General features: G+C 40.7%; 1 protein-coding gene across 2 annotated transcripts in view; it reads left to right on the top strand.

Moving 5' to 3' along the window:
• LOC105488769 (switching B cell complex subunit SWAP70) overlaps positions 1-16,722 on the top strand; it is an 85,026-nt gene that overhangs the window by 17,449 nt on the left and 50,855 nt on the right. For both annotated transcript variants that reach the window (XM_011753172.2, XM_011753173.3), the window contains exon 2: positions 12,078-12,218. In XM_011753172.2, the coding sequence (XP_011751474.1) occupies positions 12,078-12,218 (141 nt within the window). The remainder of the gene's footprint in view (positions 1-12,077; positions 12,219-16,722) is intronic.

The raw sequence follows: 16,722 nt of genomic DNA, 5'->3' as shown, positions 1-16,722 counted from the left end.
TTAAAGAAGAACTCAGGGTTGAAAATTGACCTTTGGGAAATGACCAGATTGGAAGAATGAGGGATGATGGATGTGACTGCATAAAGGCACCTTTGAAGAACTTAGAAACTATTCTGTCTGGGTTGGGTGTGCTGGCGCATGCCTGTAATTCCAGCACTTGGGAGGCTGAGACAGGTGGATGGCTTGAGCTCAGGAGTTTGAGACCAGCCTGAACAACATGATGAAACCTGTTTCTACAAAAAACAGAAAAATTAGCTGGGTGTCATGGCAGGTGCCTGTAGTCCCAGCTGCTGGGAGTGAGGGGTGGGGGATGGTGGCTGAGGTAGGAGAATTGCTTGAGCCCAGGAGGTTGAGGCTGTGGTGAGCCTGGATCGAGCTACTGCACTCCAGCCTGAGTAACAGAGCAAGACCCTGTCTCAAAAAAAAAAAAAAAAAAAAAAAAAAAAAAAAAAAAAAGAAAAAAGAAAGAAAAGAAAATGGTATGTCAGGGACCAAAAACGTCTAAGGGGGGGGGGGGGTGATTCAGACTGCCAACTGCCAGACCTTTGGGAGAGTGACTTGGCCAGAAGGTACCTGTCCCAGCATGGGTTCTCCAGGAAGCCAATGCTAAGACAGTGTTAGGAATACAAAAGTATTATTCCTCTATGGGGTGGGAGAGAGAAAATGAAATTGGGAAAAGGAACTGTCAGACCATCATATGGATTTGGCAAAACCGGGAGCTCTGAAGCAAAGATTGCCCCTTATGGGACTCCCACGTTGAGGAAAAGTGATCCTACCGCCCCACTCTGTCACTGGGACCCTGAAAGTAGCTGGAGGCTGTCAGCTTAACACAGTCCTTGTAGCTGGGTAGCAGTTACCTTCTTGAGGGGACATCTGAGTGGTGCATCTCTGTGTCTACTTCAGAATCCATTTAGAAAAGCAATTTCAAGAGATTGATAGGGATAGAAGTCATATTATGAGGACCATGCGGGGTCAGGTAGGTGAGAAGGTGGGGCAGCTGAGGGAAACCTCACATTTGTGATTTTTTTTCATTCTTTTAATTTTATTTTACATATTTTCGATTTCTGTATATTTTAATGACTTCAGATTTGTGATCTTTCTTAAATTAAAACATTTTTCTTTTTGAGACAGGGTCTTGCACTGTCACCCAGGCTGGAGTGCATCATGGTTCACTGCAACCTTGAACTCCTAGGCTGAAGTGGTCCTCCCACCTCAACCTGCTGAGCAGTTGGGATTACAGGCGTGCACCACCATGCCTTGCTAAGTTTTGTATTTTTCATAGAGACAGGGTCTTGTTATGTTGCCCGGGCTGGTTCCAAACTCCTGACCTCAAGTGATCCTCCTGCCTCAGCCTCCCAGTGTTGAGATTACGGGCATGAGCCACTGCATCCAGCCAGATTTGTGATCTTTGTCACCACCTGAGTGCACACTGTGACGTCACATTTTCTCTTGGAGATGAATGTACTAAATTAAACTTCCAAGGAAGGTGATAGTCAATGAGTCACAACTCAGAGCCCCCTCTTCTGTTATAGAGCCTTCTCTCACACATGCTTGTTAATTCTTATTGTGTCCTTTTCTCAGAAGTCTGTACTTGAATTTTAAGGAACTGGACTTCTCTACTAGATCTCAGGCCAGATGAGTTACACTTGACTAGTTCTGGTGGTGTTAAGAACTAATGGAGGCATTGTTTTTCACTCTGAAAGTGATCTGATCTAGAGATTCCAATTAAAAATTCTTCTAGAAACATGGTAGTATAGTAAAATAAATGCAGAGACCCAGATCTAGATGAAGATGGTAGAGTAGCAAAATGAAATTTAAAAAAAGAAAAAAATTCTTGGAAATTCTTAAATGGGACTAATTTAGCAAACATTTGTTGAACAGCTCTCTCATTAGGTACTTCATTAGATTTTGGTATTGCACAGATGGCTAAAATACGTGTTGCACAGATAGCTAAAATATAGACCCTCTCTTTAAGGAACTTACAGAGTAGTGAGAAAGATAAAGAAGCTTGCTGGAGTTAAATCTTCTCACAAATGGTTTACCTTCTTAAAAGACATTTGTGCAATATTTTATTAAGGGGCTGGACTCTCAGGAGGCTGTCCCAAATTGGGGGACTTTGTTGCCCATTAGGGTGACTTTTTTTTTTTTTTTTTGGGATGGAGTCTCGCACTGTGCCCAGGCTGGAGTGCAGTAGCACCATCTTGGCCTGCTGCAACCTCCATAGGGTGGCTTTTTAAAGGGGCGTGGGAAAGCATGCTTTGTGGATGACTCACATGAGTTAATTTTATCAACTTCATAGTTCTGCAATGATCTTTTCATTTTCTAATTTTACTGGTGTTTTCTGGCAGGAGCCCTGTTTTCGCTTATTCCTGATACTGCAGCAAAATACCACAGACTAGGTAATTTATAAATAATATAAATTTATTTATCACAGTTCTGGATACTAGAAAGACCAGGATCAAGATGCTGGCAGATTGAGTGTGTCTGGTGATGGCTTGCTGTCTGCTTCCAAGATGGTTCTTTGTTGCTGTATCCTCATGTGGCAGAAGGGCAAAAGAGACTAGGGAACTCCCTCCCTTCAACCTCTTTTATGAGGTCATTGATCCCATTTGCGAGAGTTCTGCTCTCTTGACTTAATCAGCACATAAAGGCTTCACCTCTTTTTTATTTTGAGATGGAGTCTCGCTCTGTCACCAGGCAGGAGTGCAGTGGCGTGATCTCAGCTCACTGCGACCTCTGACTCCCTGGTTCAAGCGATTCTCCTGTCTCAGCCTCCCAAGTAGCTGGGACTGCAAGCACACACTACCACACCTGGCTAAGTTTTGTATTTTTAGTAGAGATGGGGTTTCACCATGTTGGCCAGGATGGCCTTGATCTCCTGACCTCGTGATCCACCCACCTTGGCCTCCCAAAGTGCTGGGATTACAGGCATGAACCACCGCTCCCGGCCAGGCCTCACCTCTTAATGCTGACACATTGGAGATTATGTTTCAACATATGAATTTTAGGGGACACATTCAGACCATAGCAAGCCCTCAGCCCTACTTAATTTTTAAATTTTGTATTTAAAATATATAAAATATTAAAACATAAAAGCTTCATTTTCTGATTAAAAGGTAATACATAGAATACTCAATGTATTAAAGTACAGAGTCCAAGGTAAAACACTCAAATTCTACCACCAGAGGCAGATGCAATTAATTTTTCAGTGAATATCTTTCTTATATATCTCTCTTTCTCCCTTCCCCTGTCATGCACACACATGCATATACACATGTGTAAATACAGACATATATGTCCTTTTGTGTAAATAGGGTCATATTCTGTGTCCTTTCATATCCTCTTTTCTTATTTATTTATTTATTTATATTTTTTTGGGAGACAGGTTCTCGCTCGGTTGCCAGGGCTGGAGTACAGTGGTGCTATCACGGCTCACTGCAGCCTCAACCTCCTGGCCTCATTTGATTCTCCTACCTCAGCCTCCCTAGTAGCTGGGACCACAGGCGCACACTACCCCCTTCAGCTAACTTTTGTATTTTTTGTAGAGACAGGGTCTTACTTTGTTGCCCAGGCTGGTCTTGAACTCCTGGGCTCAAGTGATCCTCCTCCCTTGACCTCCGTAAGTGCTGGGATTACAGGTGTGAGCCACAGTGCCGAGCCTGTAGTCTCTTTTCTTAAGCATTGTGTTAGGGTCATCTTTCTGTATCAATGCATATAGATAACAGACACCATCCTTTATAATGACTGTGAACTCTTTCATTGTGTTGATGCATCGTTCTTTAACCATTTCCTATTCACAGGTATTTGAGATGTTTTAAATGTTTTTAACCCAGGATATTGCTATACATTGTACAATGCGTAGGTTACCTGCCCTGTCCCCCCAAAAAATAATTATTCAGCCCAAAATGTTAGTAGTACTGAGGTTGAGAAAACCTGCTCTGTACCTTCTGTAGTGTTGGATATTGGTAGTCTTTACTCCCTTATAGCTCCTCAATCACCAGGTATTATTACTTAGGCAAAAAGTAATAGCTCTTTTAATGTGCATTCTTTTGATTACTAGCAAGATAAAGCATCTTTTCCTATATTTTATTTACCTATTTTTGAAGTAAAAGGTGGGGTTTAATCTTTAGTTATATGATACTGCAAGCTATGAAATTCCATGTAGAAACAAGGAACCCATTCAGAGGACAAGCTTCATACAGTATGTACAGTTTGGAACTGTTCAAGTATAGTTTCCTTGTAAAAAGTATCACAATAACAAACCACATTTAAAGGAGTTCTTAGTAGAGAAACAGTAAGAAAAGTTATACCAAATATAATACACAGTGAACAGCATTACACCGCCTTAGCCATTCAGTCTAGAAGTTAAAGGTCCCCGGAGTTCCACCCCAACTTGAAAGGTACCCTCTTTTATTAGTGATTAGTTTCTTTTATGAATTTCCTATTCATGCCCACAAGAATGATTTGAATATTGGAGCTATTTACCTTATTTGTTTGTTTATGGTTTCTTTCTTTTTATTTTTATTTTATTTTTTATTTTTTATTTTTTTTTTGAGACGGAGTCTCGCTCTGTCGCCCAGGCTGGAGTGCAGTGGCCAGATCTCAGCTCACTGCAAGCTCTGCCTCCCGGGTTTTTACGCCATTCTCCTGCCTCAGCCTCCCGAGTAGCGGGGACTACAGGCGCCCGCCACCTCGCCCGGCTAGTTTTTTGTATTTTTTAGTAGAGACGGGGTTTCACCGTGTTAGCCAGGATGGTCTCGAACTCCTGACCTCGTGATCCGCCCGTCTCGGCCTCCCAAAGTGCTGGGATTACAGGCTTGAGCCACCGCGCCCGGCCGGTTTCTTTCTTTTTAAAAGAAAATATAAGCATTTTTATGTGGTCAAATTTACTGGTATTTTCTGTTTCATTTCTGAAGAGGGGTAAGTTGGTAAGTTATCCAAAATAAATTTAAAAAGGTGGTTCAGTTCAGTTAGAGTGTAATCCAGTGCCACTGTATGACATCAGTGGCATGCAGTCTGTGGACAGCATTCCAACAGATGACTTTGAGTTACTTTTCCTTAATCTGTCTGTAAGTGTTCTGCTCTTACTGAATCTTCCCTTAACCCTATGCTAGTCACTGAAGGATGTAGAAGGAAAATATTTGTTTCCTCCCTTATTGACCTACAGTTAGATGAGATACCATTAGTATCTGAAACAGAACATAGTTAAATGCTGAATAGGAGTTCATGGGGCAGGGTGGTAATCCATGAACATTTCCCAGAGTTTATGAATGACCCAATCTTGAAGGATGTGACTAGGCAGAAGGGAAATGTTTCCAGCACCGGGCATCACTGTGGGATAGATAGTTAAGAGATTTGAGTTCTAGTCCCTACTTTGTTGCTAATTATTGTGTGACTTAGGCCAAGTCTCAGGCCACAGTCTTTTTATCTGTGAAGTGAGGAGATAGAGATAGTATATTTTCTAAGATTATTGTTGGCCGGGTACAGTGGCTAACACCTGTAATCCCAGTGCTTTGGGAGGCTGACGCGGGTGGATCATGAGGTCAGGAGATCGAGACCATCCTGGCTAACACGGTGAAACCCCGTCTCTACTAAAAATACAAAAATTAGCCGTGTGCAGTGGTGGGCGCCTGTAGTCCCAGCTACTCAGGAGGCTGAGGCAGGAGAATGGCGCGAACCCAGGAGGCAGAGCTTGCAGTGAGCCTAGATAGTGCCACTGCACTCCAGCTTGGGCGAAAGAGCGAGACTCCGTCTCAAAAAAAAAAAAAAAAAAAAAAAGATTATTGTTAATAGTAAAGTCTCACGGCTTTAATGTTAAGATAATTTTTAGAAAGAATTCACTTAGCAGTTATTGAAAGTCTTCTGGATTCTGGGCAGCATGCTAGGTGCTGTGGGCATGCAATGTTGTGTAAGATATGGGCCTTTCAGAAATGTACAGTCTTATAGGAGAGAAAAATCATGTGTGGTAGTTAGCACAAGAGGTACTGCTTGGGAAACAGAGTGAAGAAAGATCATCTTGGTTTGGGTGATGAAGGCTTCAGAAAGAGATGGCATTTTTGTTAGGTAGGAAAGGAGGCGGGGGTAAATTGAGCAAGGGCCCAGGGGAGAAAAGGGTGTGGTACAGGGTTTGCCTGGAATGCAGTTAGTAAGCTTATTTGGCTGTATTTGTATGGTTCGTGCAGAGGGGTGGGAAGAAATAAGGAAGGTGAAGTGGGCTGGCTTGTGGAGTGACTTAAATATAGAACTCACATATTTCCTTAGCTTTTACTTCTGTAGTCTTCTGATGATTTTTAGGCAGGGGAAAACGTGATGTTAGTGGTACTTGAAGATTTGGTGTAGGTGTCTAGGATGGTAATTGATTGCACTTAGGTATCGAGAGCAATGTGAACAGTGACTGAGATTTTTGAGGCTGAATAGATTAAAGATAAGAGAAAACAAGCAAGACTTAAACAGTGACAAGCAGGATGAAAAGATGTTTGGAAGTGGAAAATGAGTCCATGCGGTAATGGGCCGGACTTAGAGTAGACAATGCTCTTAAGGCAGGGCATAGCTGTGGTAGGAAATTGGTCATGCTGGTCCATTGTTAGGAAGAATTTTCTGGTAATTTGCCATTAGCTTGAAATTTTATAAATCAGACAGGAATTTTAATGTTTTAAAAAAAGATTACCCATTATGAGTTATAAGTCTATAATTGTGTCAGTTCAGATAAGTCTTTTGGAATAGAAATCCACCCCCTCCCCTTTTTTTCAGTGTTGAATCTTGCCCATTACGCACATCCTGTAAAGGGAAACTGTGTTACTGGGCGGCACATTTTAAATAACTTTTTAGAATCTCTACGTCTTTGGAGAAAGGATGGTGAACACTAACCTACTCATGTGTTAAAACACTGTTCACCATCCTTGATTTTATTTTCATGATGGCTGGAGCAAAATGCTTAAAAAGGGTAAATGGCAAGCAAACCACTGAATAGGAACAGACTACACGAGCAGGGCTCATGCAGTTAATTAGTCATCTTGTCAGCAGAGGCCCTGCAGAGGCAACTGCAGACAGCTATGAAGGAACTGGAGAGATGAGTTTCTGGCATGGATATGGATCTGTTATTGTGGTAACAATAGTTTATTCTTCAAATTAGCAGAATGAGAGCAAAGCTGCTTAGCAATTATGTGCGTGCTGAAAGAATGGCCTTTGGAGGAGCAGGCATTTGAAGTGGGATAAATTCAGCTTTTTCAAGAAACTTGCAAACACCCTGATTAGAGTGATCTGGGGCAGTCCTTTTACAAATCAAGAACTTGTAGTCCTCTTTCTGATTCTTTTGTCTTAATTTGCTTTTCAGCTTTCTCATCTGGGGAAGGGGTTAGTGCCTCTTACTGTGGTTTCCCCCAGAGGGATAGGGTACTGGGAGATGAGGGCTCCCAGAGAGAGAATGGTCCCAGACTTCCAGGTCCATGTACTTCCTTGCCACTGGCACTGACTTGGCCCTGCTGAATAGTGCCAGTCATCTCTGTTGGGTCCTGTGGAGCTGATGGGGTAGGGCTAGGGTAGCACCAGCACATGACTGAAATTTGGAAACAACTCGCAGGCATGTTCATCTTTGTATTGGCAGGGCTCTCTGTTTTTCCAGAAACAGAGGGAAGGTGGCAAAGCATGGAAAAGACACCAGAGTGGGAGACTTGGGTCTAATCCCAGTTTCACTACACATAAAACTCTGTGATTTGGGACACATCTCCTAATCTCTGACTCAGCCTCTTCATCTGTAAAATAGCAATAATATCTACTCTCCCTGTGGAGAGGCTAAAACAGATTAATAGATGGTATGAGTCTACTTGAAAAAGCATAAATTGCTGTATAAGTTTATGGAGGAGCTTTTACTTCTTTTTACTAGTTTATATTTCGGCCATCAAAAATTTTATTTCTTGTATATTTTATTTTTATAAAAAGAAAACCTTGGCCAGGTATACTGGTTCATGCCTGTAATCCCAGCACTTTGTCAGGCCAAGGTGGGTGGATCACTTGAGGTCAGGAGTTTGAGACCAGTCTGGCCAACATGGTGAAACTTTGTCTCTACTAAAAATACAAAAATTAGCTGGGTGTGGCGGCAGGTGCTTGTAATTCCGCTACTTGGGTGACTGAGGTGGGAAGATTGCTTGAACCTGGGAGGCAGAGGTTGCTGAGATCATGCCATTGCACTCCAGTCTGGGCGACAGAGCGAGACTCTGCCTCAAAACAAGAAACAAACAAAAAACCTTGTTGAGACTGGGCATGGTGGCTCATGTATATAATCCTGGCACTTTGGGAGGCTGAGGTGGGAGGATCACTTGAGCCTAGGAGTTTGAGACCAGCCTGGGCACACATAGTGAGACCCTATCTCTATTTTTAAAAAATAAATATAAATCTTAAAAAAGAAAAAAATACTTGAGATACTGTCTAAGCTTTAAAGAAAGGTTGCTGATGAAAAGTTTTAAAGATAGTACACAAGTTTTTTCTCTTTTAGAAATACTGTTTCATTGTTGCTTTATTCAGTTGGTTGTTTTATATATACATATATATTATAATTAATTAATTTTCGACATGGGACCCCCTCTGTCACCGAGGCTGGAGTGCAGTGGCATGATCACAGCTCAATGCAGCCTCGACCTCCCTAGGCTCAGGTGATCCTCCCACCTCAGCCTCCCATCTCAGCCTCCCAGGTGGCTGGGACTACAGGCACGTGCCACCACATCCAGCTAGCTTTTGTACTTTTTATGGAGATGGGGTTTTGCCATGTCGTCCAGGTTGGTATTGAACTTCTGGGCTCTAGCTATCCATTTGTTTCAGCCCCTCAAAGGGCTAGGATTATTGGCGTGAGCCTGTTGTTATGTTTTTTGAAGAAGACTTCCCTTTTACAGACCTTACTAATGGTGAAAAAGCTGTCACAAAGCTGGACTTCTTATTTAAATTATGAAATGAGTTTGGGTTGATAATTAAGGGTTTTACAAACAAGTCCAACTCCTCATTTGATAGTGAGGATGCAGAGACATTGGAGTTCAGGTCCCTTCTAGGTGCCTTGTATAATGTGCTGCCTTCCTCACAGTTTGCTTAACTAAGTAAATGTAGTTAAGAAAATTATCACTGAATTTAGCCATCCCTGTGTTTAACAGGAGTGCTGTTTAATTGTCCAAGGCTGAAATCTTGAGTTCAAATCTGTATCTTCTTCAGTGGGATCACTTAATCAAACTAAGCGTCTATATGTACAAAGAGCACTGTTGACTTTAGAGAACTGAAGACATAATGTTTCTTATTACTGGAGAGTGCTGGACCAGAGATTACAAAACCTGAGTTCTAGTCTCAGTTCTCAGTAACTTTAGTCAAGAAAAACAAATTTAATATCTGTGAGTCTGTAGTCACCATTTATAAGATGAGGATGACAATATGACATCCAAGGCCTCTGCCAGGACTTTAGTTAGATGATCTGTGAAACCCAAAGGTAGAGAACAGGCTGGGTATGGAGGAGATGGTGTTTTTTGTTTCCTGAGTGCTTTGGATTAATCAACTACTTTTATCATGTTATTCCCCTATCTGGAAATTTTTCTATTTGCCTCTATTCCTATCCTAAAACTATCCTTATTTATCCTGTAAGCAATAAGTTACATTTCTTTTTTTTTTTTTTTTTTTTGAGACGGAGTCTCGCTCTGTCGCCCAGGCTGGAGTGCAGTGGCGCGATCTCGGCTCACTGCAAGCTCCGCCTCCCGGGTTCACGCCATTCTCCTGCCTCAGCCTCCCGAGTAGCTGGGACTACAGGCGCCCACAACCGCGCCCAGCTAATTTTTTGTATTTTTAGTAGAGACGGGGTTTCACCGTGGTCTCGATCTCCTGACTTTGTGATCCGCCCGCCTCGGCCTCCCAAAGCGCTGGGATTACAGGCGTGAGCCACCGCGCCCGGCCAAGTTACATTTCATTTCCTCTGTGAAGTCACTGTAACACATACTATTTCTCCTTTTCTGAGCTCATTTATTGCCATTACAGCTCACTCATCCATTAGTCATGGTATATTGCTGTGGAATATGTCTTCCTTTTACACCTTATCTCTAGTCAGCAGGTTAATGTAGAAGAAAAAGTATAGGCTATGAAGATAAATAGATTGATCTTTGTGATCTTAGGCTGGCCACTTTATATATATATATGTATATTTAATTTTTAAAATATGTGGTACATTTTTGAGTAGGTTAATTTTTAAAAAAAACTTAATACAAAGAAGAGGTGCAGTGAGGTCTTTTTCTAACCTTGGTCTCATCAAACCTGTCTTCCCTTCACAGTTACTAATTTCTTATATATCTCTCCAGAATTTCTTTTCTTCCTCCCTTTTCTTTCATACAAAAGATGACATACATATTCTTAAGTACCTTGTTTTTTTCACTTAATTTATGTTGGAGATCTTTTCATATCAGTACATAGCAAGCTTTCTCATGGTTTTTATGTTTTATGGATATACCGTAATTTAACCAGTAGTTGGGAATTGTTAACTTGGGTAGAGTTCCAAATGATTTTAAAATTTGAATCACATTTGAACCTGATCTGAGTAATGTGCATTTCATTTCTTTAATACTTGTGTTTCCATAGCATTTTACAGTTTTTAAGCACTTTATATTCTTGAAATTGATCTTTAGTATGTAGGATTTACTAGGCTAGTAGAAATTAAATATCTATTTAAAATTTTGCTGACTGTGGTGCAAGATTCTCCAATAAAAGCTCCACCATAGTCTTTTCATGTGCTTTACTGGCAAACACAGGGTTTGCTTGAGAAACACAGGCTGCTTTGTAGAGGCTCATAAAAGTCTTCATTACTGCATTTATAATCATTTGTGAATTTACTTCCTTAACTTACTTCCTTAAAACCAGTAGAGCGTGTAGAAAAGGATCTCCACATAAATGAAGCTTTGAGAAACAAAACAAATTTAGAAAGAAGATATGCAAATTATTTTATAGATTAAAAATTTTTAATCTTAAAAAAACTCCTAACTGAAATATGTGTATGCAGAAAAAGGGACTCGCTTAATGCAAATAAAAGTATTTATTTATATGAATGTGGCTCCTTAAGGTTAAATGTTTAGGGCTGAGAAAAATAAGGAATGTTTTTATCTGGGGTTCAACTAGGAAGATTCTCTGTTGAAGAAAGTACAGCCTTAGCTATATAATTTGACCTGTTCAGAAAGCACAAATGAAATGGAAGGGACTTAAGTTCTATTTTAAAATTTTCATTTAATGTAAAACAAGATTAATACTAAGGTAGCCCAGACTGCTAATTTAACTACTGTATCTGGACATTGAAGTGTGAACTTAGGTTATTGCAAGACCAGTAGCCCTTTATATGTATTTAGGCTATGGAATGCAAGTTTTCTATAAAGTATTTTTAACCATGTTGGTGACTCCAATTTTTGCTATTTAATTTTTTCTTATTTTTAATCCAGGCCCTGGATTTCTTTCTCTTTTTATATTTATATTCTTTTACACTCATGCTGAAACTTAGCCTAGTCATAGAATTTTAGAAATATTTAGATACTTAGAGATTCCTAATTAATATTTGGTATATTAATTTGGCCCCTTTCTATTGAATAAATGAGAAAACTAAAGCCTGGAGAGGTTGTGACTTGCCTAGGTCAGCCTCCTTGTCCAGAACCCCTGGCTGCCGTCCCAATACCAGGTTCTTTCTCGGAACAGCTCTAATTGGCTGACTGTGCTCTACTTGGCAAAAAGTTTAATTTTGAACGCATTCTCTTACACTTCTCCCCCCGCTTTTCTTTCTGATGTGGATAAATTAGTAAAAGACCACAGGAGTATTATATTCACATATCTCGCATGGAGCGTGACTCATAGTGGGCATGTAGGAGAGACTAGTTCTGAGTGAACCAAACCTGGGAAGAAATGAGAAAGAGTAACAGGTGACAAGTAGGGGCTGGCAGCTGAGCAGCCCTCACCCTGTTTTTGCTAGTTTATTTTCCATCTTTCTCTACCCAGGACAGGGAGCAGTGTGTTGTGTTCACGGTGAAGGTGTCATGTGCTGGTTAGTGGGAGTCTTTAAACGATTTTCTTTTCCCTTGCAGGTCCTTTCCCATAACTTGTGCACGGTGCTGAAGGTTCCTCATGACCCGGTTGCCCTTGAAGAGCACTTCAGGGATGATGATGAGGGGCCAGTGTCCAACCAGGGCTACATGCCTTATTTAAACAGGTTCATTTTGGAAAAGGTATGATTCTAACATTTTTTTGGGTACAGCATTGTTTGCTTTGCATGTTTCAAGTGGGCCCCAAAGCCCCCTGTTGGTGCATTCACTAAGGAGTTGAGGTACAAAGAATCACTAGATAAATCAGAAAGGAAGAAAGAATGAGAGACTGACAGTGCTTCTTCTTCTTCCCTCTCCTCCACTGTCTTCTAAACTTGGTTTGATGTTTTTCCAACTTGGTTCATTCTTTGAAATTAAGAACTGTGTTTTGTGTTAATCTGTACCTGTTCTCTCTCAGGGCGCTTTAAAAAAATCAGGTCTAATATCCAGAATTTGCAAGGAACTTAAACAAATTTACAAGAGAAAACTCTATCAAAAAGTGGGCAAAGGATATGAACAGACACTTCTCAAAAGAAGACATTTACACAGCCAACAAACGTATGAAAAAAAAGCTCAACATCACTGATCGTCAGAGAAAAACAAATCAAAACCACCATGAGTTACCATCTCATGCCAGTCAGAATGGTGATTATTAGAAAGCCAGGAAACAATAGATACTGGTGAGGCTGTGGAGAAATAGGAATGCTTTTACACTGTTGGTGGGAATGTAGATTAGTTCAACCATTGTGGAAGGCAGTGTGGCAATTCCTCAAGTATCTAGAACCAGAAATACCATTTGACCCAGCAATCGCATTACTGGGTATATGCCCAAAGGAATAGAAATCATTCTACTATAAAGATACATTCATGGCTGGGCAGGGTGGCTCACACCTGTAATCCCAGCACTTTGGGAGGCTAAGGTGGGTGGATCACCAGAGGTCAGGAGTTCGAGACCAACCTGACCAATACGATGCAACCCCGTCTCTACTAAAAATACAAAAATTACCCAGGTGTGGTGGCATGCTCCTGTAATCCCAGCTACTTGGGAGGCTGAGACAGGAGAATCGCTTGAACCTGGGAGGCGGAGGTTGCAGTGAGTCGAGATCACGCCATTGCATTCCAGCCTGGACAGCAAGAGGGAAACTCTGTCTCAGAAAAAAAAAAGATATATGCACACGTATGTTTATTGCAGCACTATTTACAATAGCAAAGACGTGGAACCAAAGATGGATGGTCATTGAACCAACCATCAATGATAGCCTGGATAAAGAAAATGTGGTACATATATGCCACGGAATACTATGCTGCCATAAAGAAGAATGAGATCATGTCCATTGCAGGGACATGGATGAAGCTGGAAGCCATCCATCATCCTTAGCAAAGTAACCCAGTAACAGAAAACCAAACACCACGTGTTCTCACTCATAAGTGGAGGTGAACAATGACAACATATGGATACAGAAAGGGGAACAACACACAGCAGGACCTGTTGAGGTTTGGGGGACAAGGGGAGGGAACTTAGAGGATAGGTCAATAGGTGCAGCAAACCACCATGGCACATATATACCTATGTAACAAACCTGCACGTACTGCACATGTATCTGTTTTTTTTTTTTTTTTTAAAGAAAACAATCTGGTTTCGTATGTACTGGCAATTTTTTTTTTTTTGAGGGGTCTTTATATACTTCTAATTTTTAAATTCTTATTTATTTTTATTATTTTTTGCTCAGACCATTCTCTGTAACAAGTATATTTCAGTAATGCCTTTCAAAAAATGATAATGATAATACTTTCGAATTAAAAGTAAAATACTTGCAGCTGGGTACAGTGGCTTACATCTGTAATACCAGCGTTTTGGGAGGCTGAGGTGGGAGGATTGTTTGAGGTCAGGAGTTCAAGACTAGCCTGAACAACATAATAAAAATATAAATAAAACATTTAAAAATTTTTAAAAACTCAATTTTTGCATCAAACCTGAATCCACAACTATATACGTGTTTTTCTGTGGCTTCAGATTTTTTATTATTTTTATATAATTTTAAAACAGTTTAATGTCTTTTTATAATAGTAAAGTATAGTAATTAACATTTATAATAATAATTTAATAGTTTGGAAAATGCCAAAATGTTGGTCAGGATTCTTTTTTTTTCTTTTTTTCGCTCTTGTTGCCCCGGCTGGAGTGCAGTGCCACAATCTCGGCTCACTGCAGCCTCTGCCTCCCGGGCTGAAGCAATTCTCCTGCCTTAGCCTCCTGAGTAGCTGGGATTCCAGGCACACACCACCACGCCCATGTATTTTTTGTATTTTTAGTAGAGACGGGGTTTCATCATGTTGACCAGATTAGTCTTGAACTCCTGACCTCAGGTGTTCCTCCCACCTCAGCCTCCCAAAGTGCTGGGATTACAGGCATGAGCCACTGTGCCCAGCCAGGATTCTTTTTAGAAACCAACAAATATTTTTCAAGAATTTTGCAGTAAAGATTCTAAAAATTACAATGTTCATCTGTGTGGTAATCTTTGTATCTATATCTGTTATTCCATATCAGCCTCACAATACAATTTCCTGATCTTTCTTTATGTGTATGCATGCCTGTGTATATGTGTGTGTGTATTTCATGTGTTATATGTGTTTTTTGGTTTTTTGAGACAGTGTCTTGCTCTGTCGGGTAGGCTGGAGTGCAGTAATGCCGTCACAGCTCCCTGCAACCTTGAACTCCTGTGCTAAATAAAGTAGTCCTCTTGCCTCAGCCTCTTGAGTAGTAAGGGCTACAGCTGCGTGCCACCACACCTGGCTAAGTTTTAACATTTTTTATAGAGACGGGATCTCACTATGTTGCCCAGACTGGTCTGAACTCCTGCCCTCATGCAGTCCTCCCACCTGGGCTTACCACAGTACTGGGATTACAGATGTGAGCCATCATGCCTGGCCAATACATGTTTTTTGTTTGTTTGTTTTTGAGACCAGGTCTCGCTCTGTCACCCAGGCTGGAGTACAGTGGCATGATCTCAGCTCACTGCATCCTCCGCCTCCTGGGTTCAAGTTATTCTCTTGCCACAGCCTCCCCAGTAGCTGGGATTATAGGTGCGTGCCACCACGCCCGGCTAAGTTTTGCTTTTTTTTGTAGAGATGGGGTTTTACCACGTTGGCCAGGCTGGTCTTAAACTCCTGACCTCAGGTGATCTGCCCGCACTGGCCTCCCAAAGTTCTGGGATTACAGGCGTGAACTACTGTGCCTGCCCTGTTTTTTTGTTTGTTTGTTTGTTTGTTTGTTTTTTGAGACGGAGTCTCTCTTTGTCCCCCAGGCTGCAATGTGGAGTGCACTGGCATAATCTTGGCTCACTGTGTCCTCTGCCTCCCGGGCTCAAGCCATCCTCCTTCCTCAGCCTCCTGAGTAGCTGGGACTACAGGCATGTGCCACCACACCTGGCTAATTTTTGTATTTTTAGTAAAGATGGAGTTTCACCATGTTGGCCAGGCTAGCCTCCAACTCCTGACCTCAGGTGATCTGCCTGCTTCAGCATCCCAAAGTGTTGGGATTACAGATGTGAGCCATTGTGCCCAACTTCAATGCATGTTTTTGAAGAATTTCCCTTGCAGAGATGATAACATTGCCCTGATGGTGCTTTTTTCTCTTCTTCGTGTTTATTTTTTTAATTGACCAAAAAAATATATTTATGGGATACAACATGATGCTTTGCAATGTGTATACATTGTGGAATGGTAAAGTGAAACTAGGTAATGTGCATTACTTCACATCCTTATTTGTGGTGAGAATAAAATCTACTCTCAGCAATTTTTAGGTGTTTAATACATTGTTATTAACTATAGTTATCATGTGGTACATGATCATGCTTTAATTAGGAAAAAAAGAAGGAAGAAAAACCACATGATAATGAAAGGTAAGATTTCATTAAATCCACAAAAGCATCATATGGTATGATTCTATTTATATGAAATGTCCAAAATAGGCAAGTAAATAGAGATACAAAGTAGATTAGAGGTTTCTTGGGGTGAGGGGGAGGTAGGGATGGTGAGTGATTATTAATGGTCTTGGGTTTCTTTTTGGGATGATGAAAATATTCTAGAATTAACCAGTGATAAAGCCTTATGAATATATTGAAAACCACTGAATTGTATACTTTAAAAGGGTGAATTTTATGGTATGTGAATTATATCTTAATAAAAAATAATTAAATTGTACCAAAATTGATGTGTAAAGTCTCAGCACTTTATAGTATAATGCTTTTTTGTGTTGCTGTTCTGTTTATTGCTCAGGTAGCTTATTGATGTTCTATAGTTTTATTATGTGTAAGTATGTCTAATATGTCAAATATTTGCTGAATATATTTCATATATACTTATAATAAAACTATAGAACACAAGTGTTTGATGATCTGCTGTGTGTATGTGTGTTTAATGATAGACACTATAGAACACAAATATTTGATGATCTGCTGTGTGTATGTGTGTTTAATGATAGACACTGGTTGGGCACAGTGCCTCATGCCTGTAATCCCAGTGCTTTGGGAGGCTGAGGTAGGAGCATCATGTGAACCCAGAAGTTCAAGACCATCCTGGGTAACATAGTGAGATCCTCTCTCTATTAAATAACTTAAAAATTAGCCAGGCTTGGTGGCACATGCCTGTA

The sequence above is a fragment of the Macaca nemestrina genome, chromosome 12 (genome assembly GCF_043159975.1).
Source record: "Macaca nemestrina isolate mMacNem1 chromosome 12, mMacNem.hap1, whole genome shotgun sequence".
Lineage (NCBI taxonomy): Eukaryota > Metazoa > Chordata > Mammalia > Primates > Cercopithecidae > Macaca > Macaca nemestrina.
Note: the sequence above shows the minus strand (reverse complement) of the source record. Positions and strands in the feature narration are given on the sequence as shown.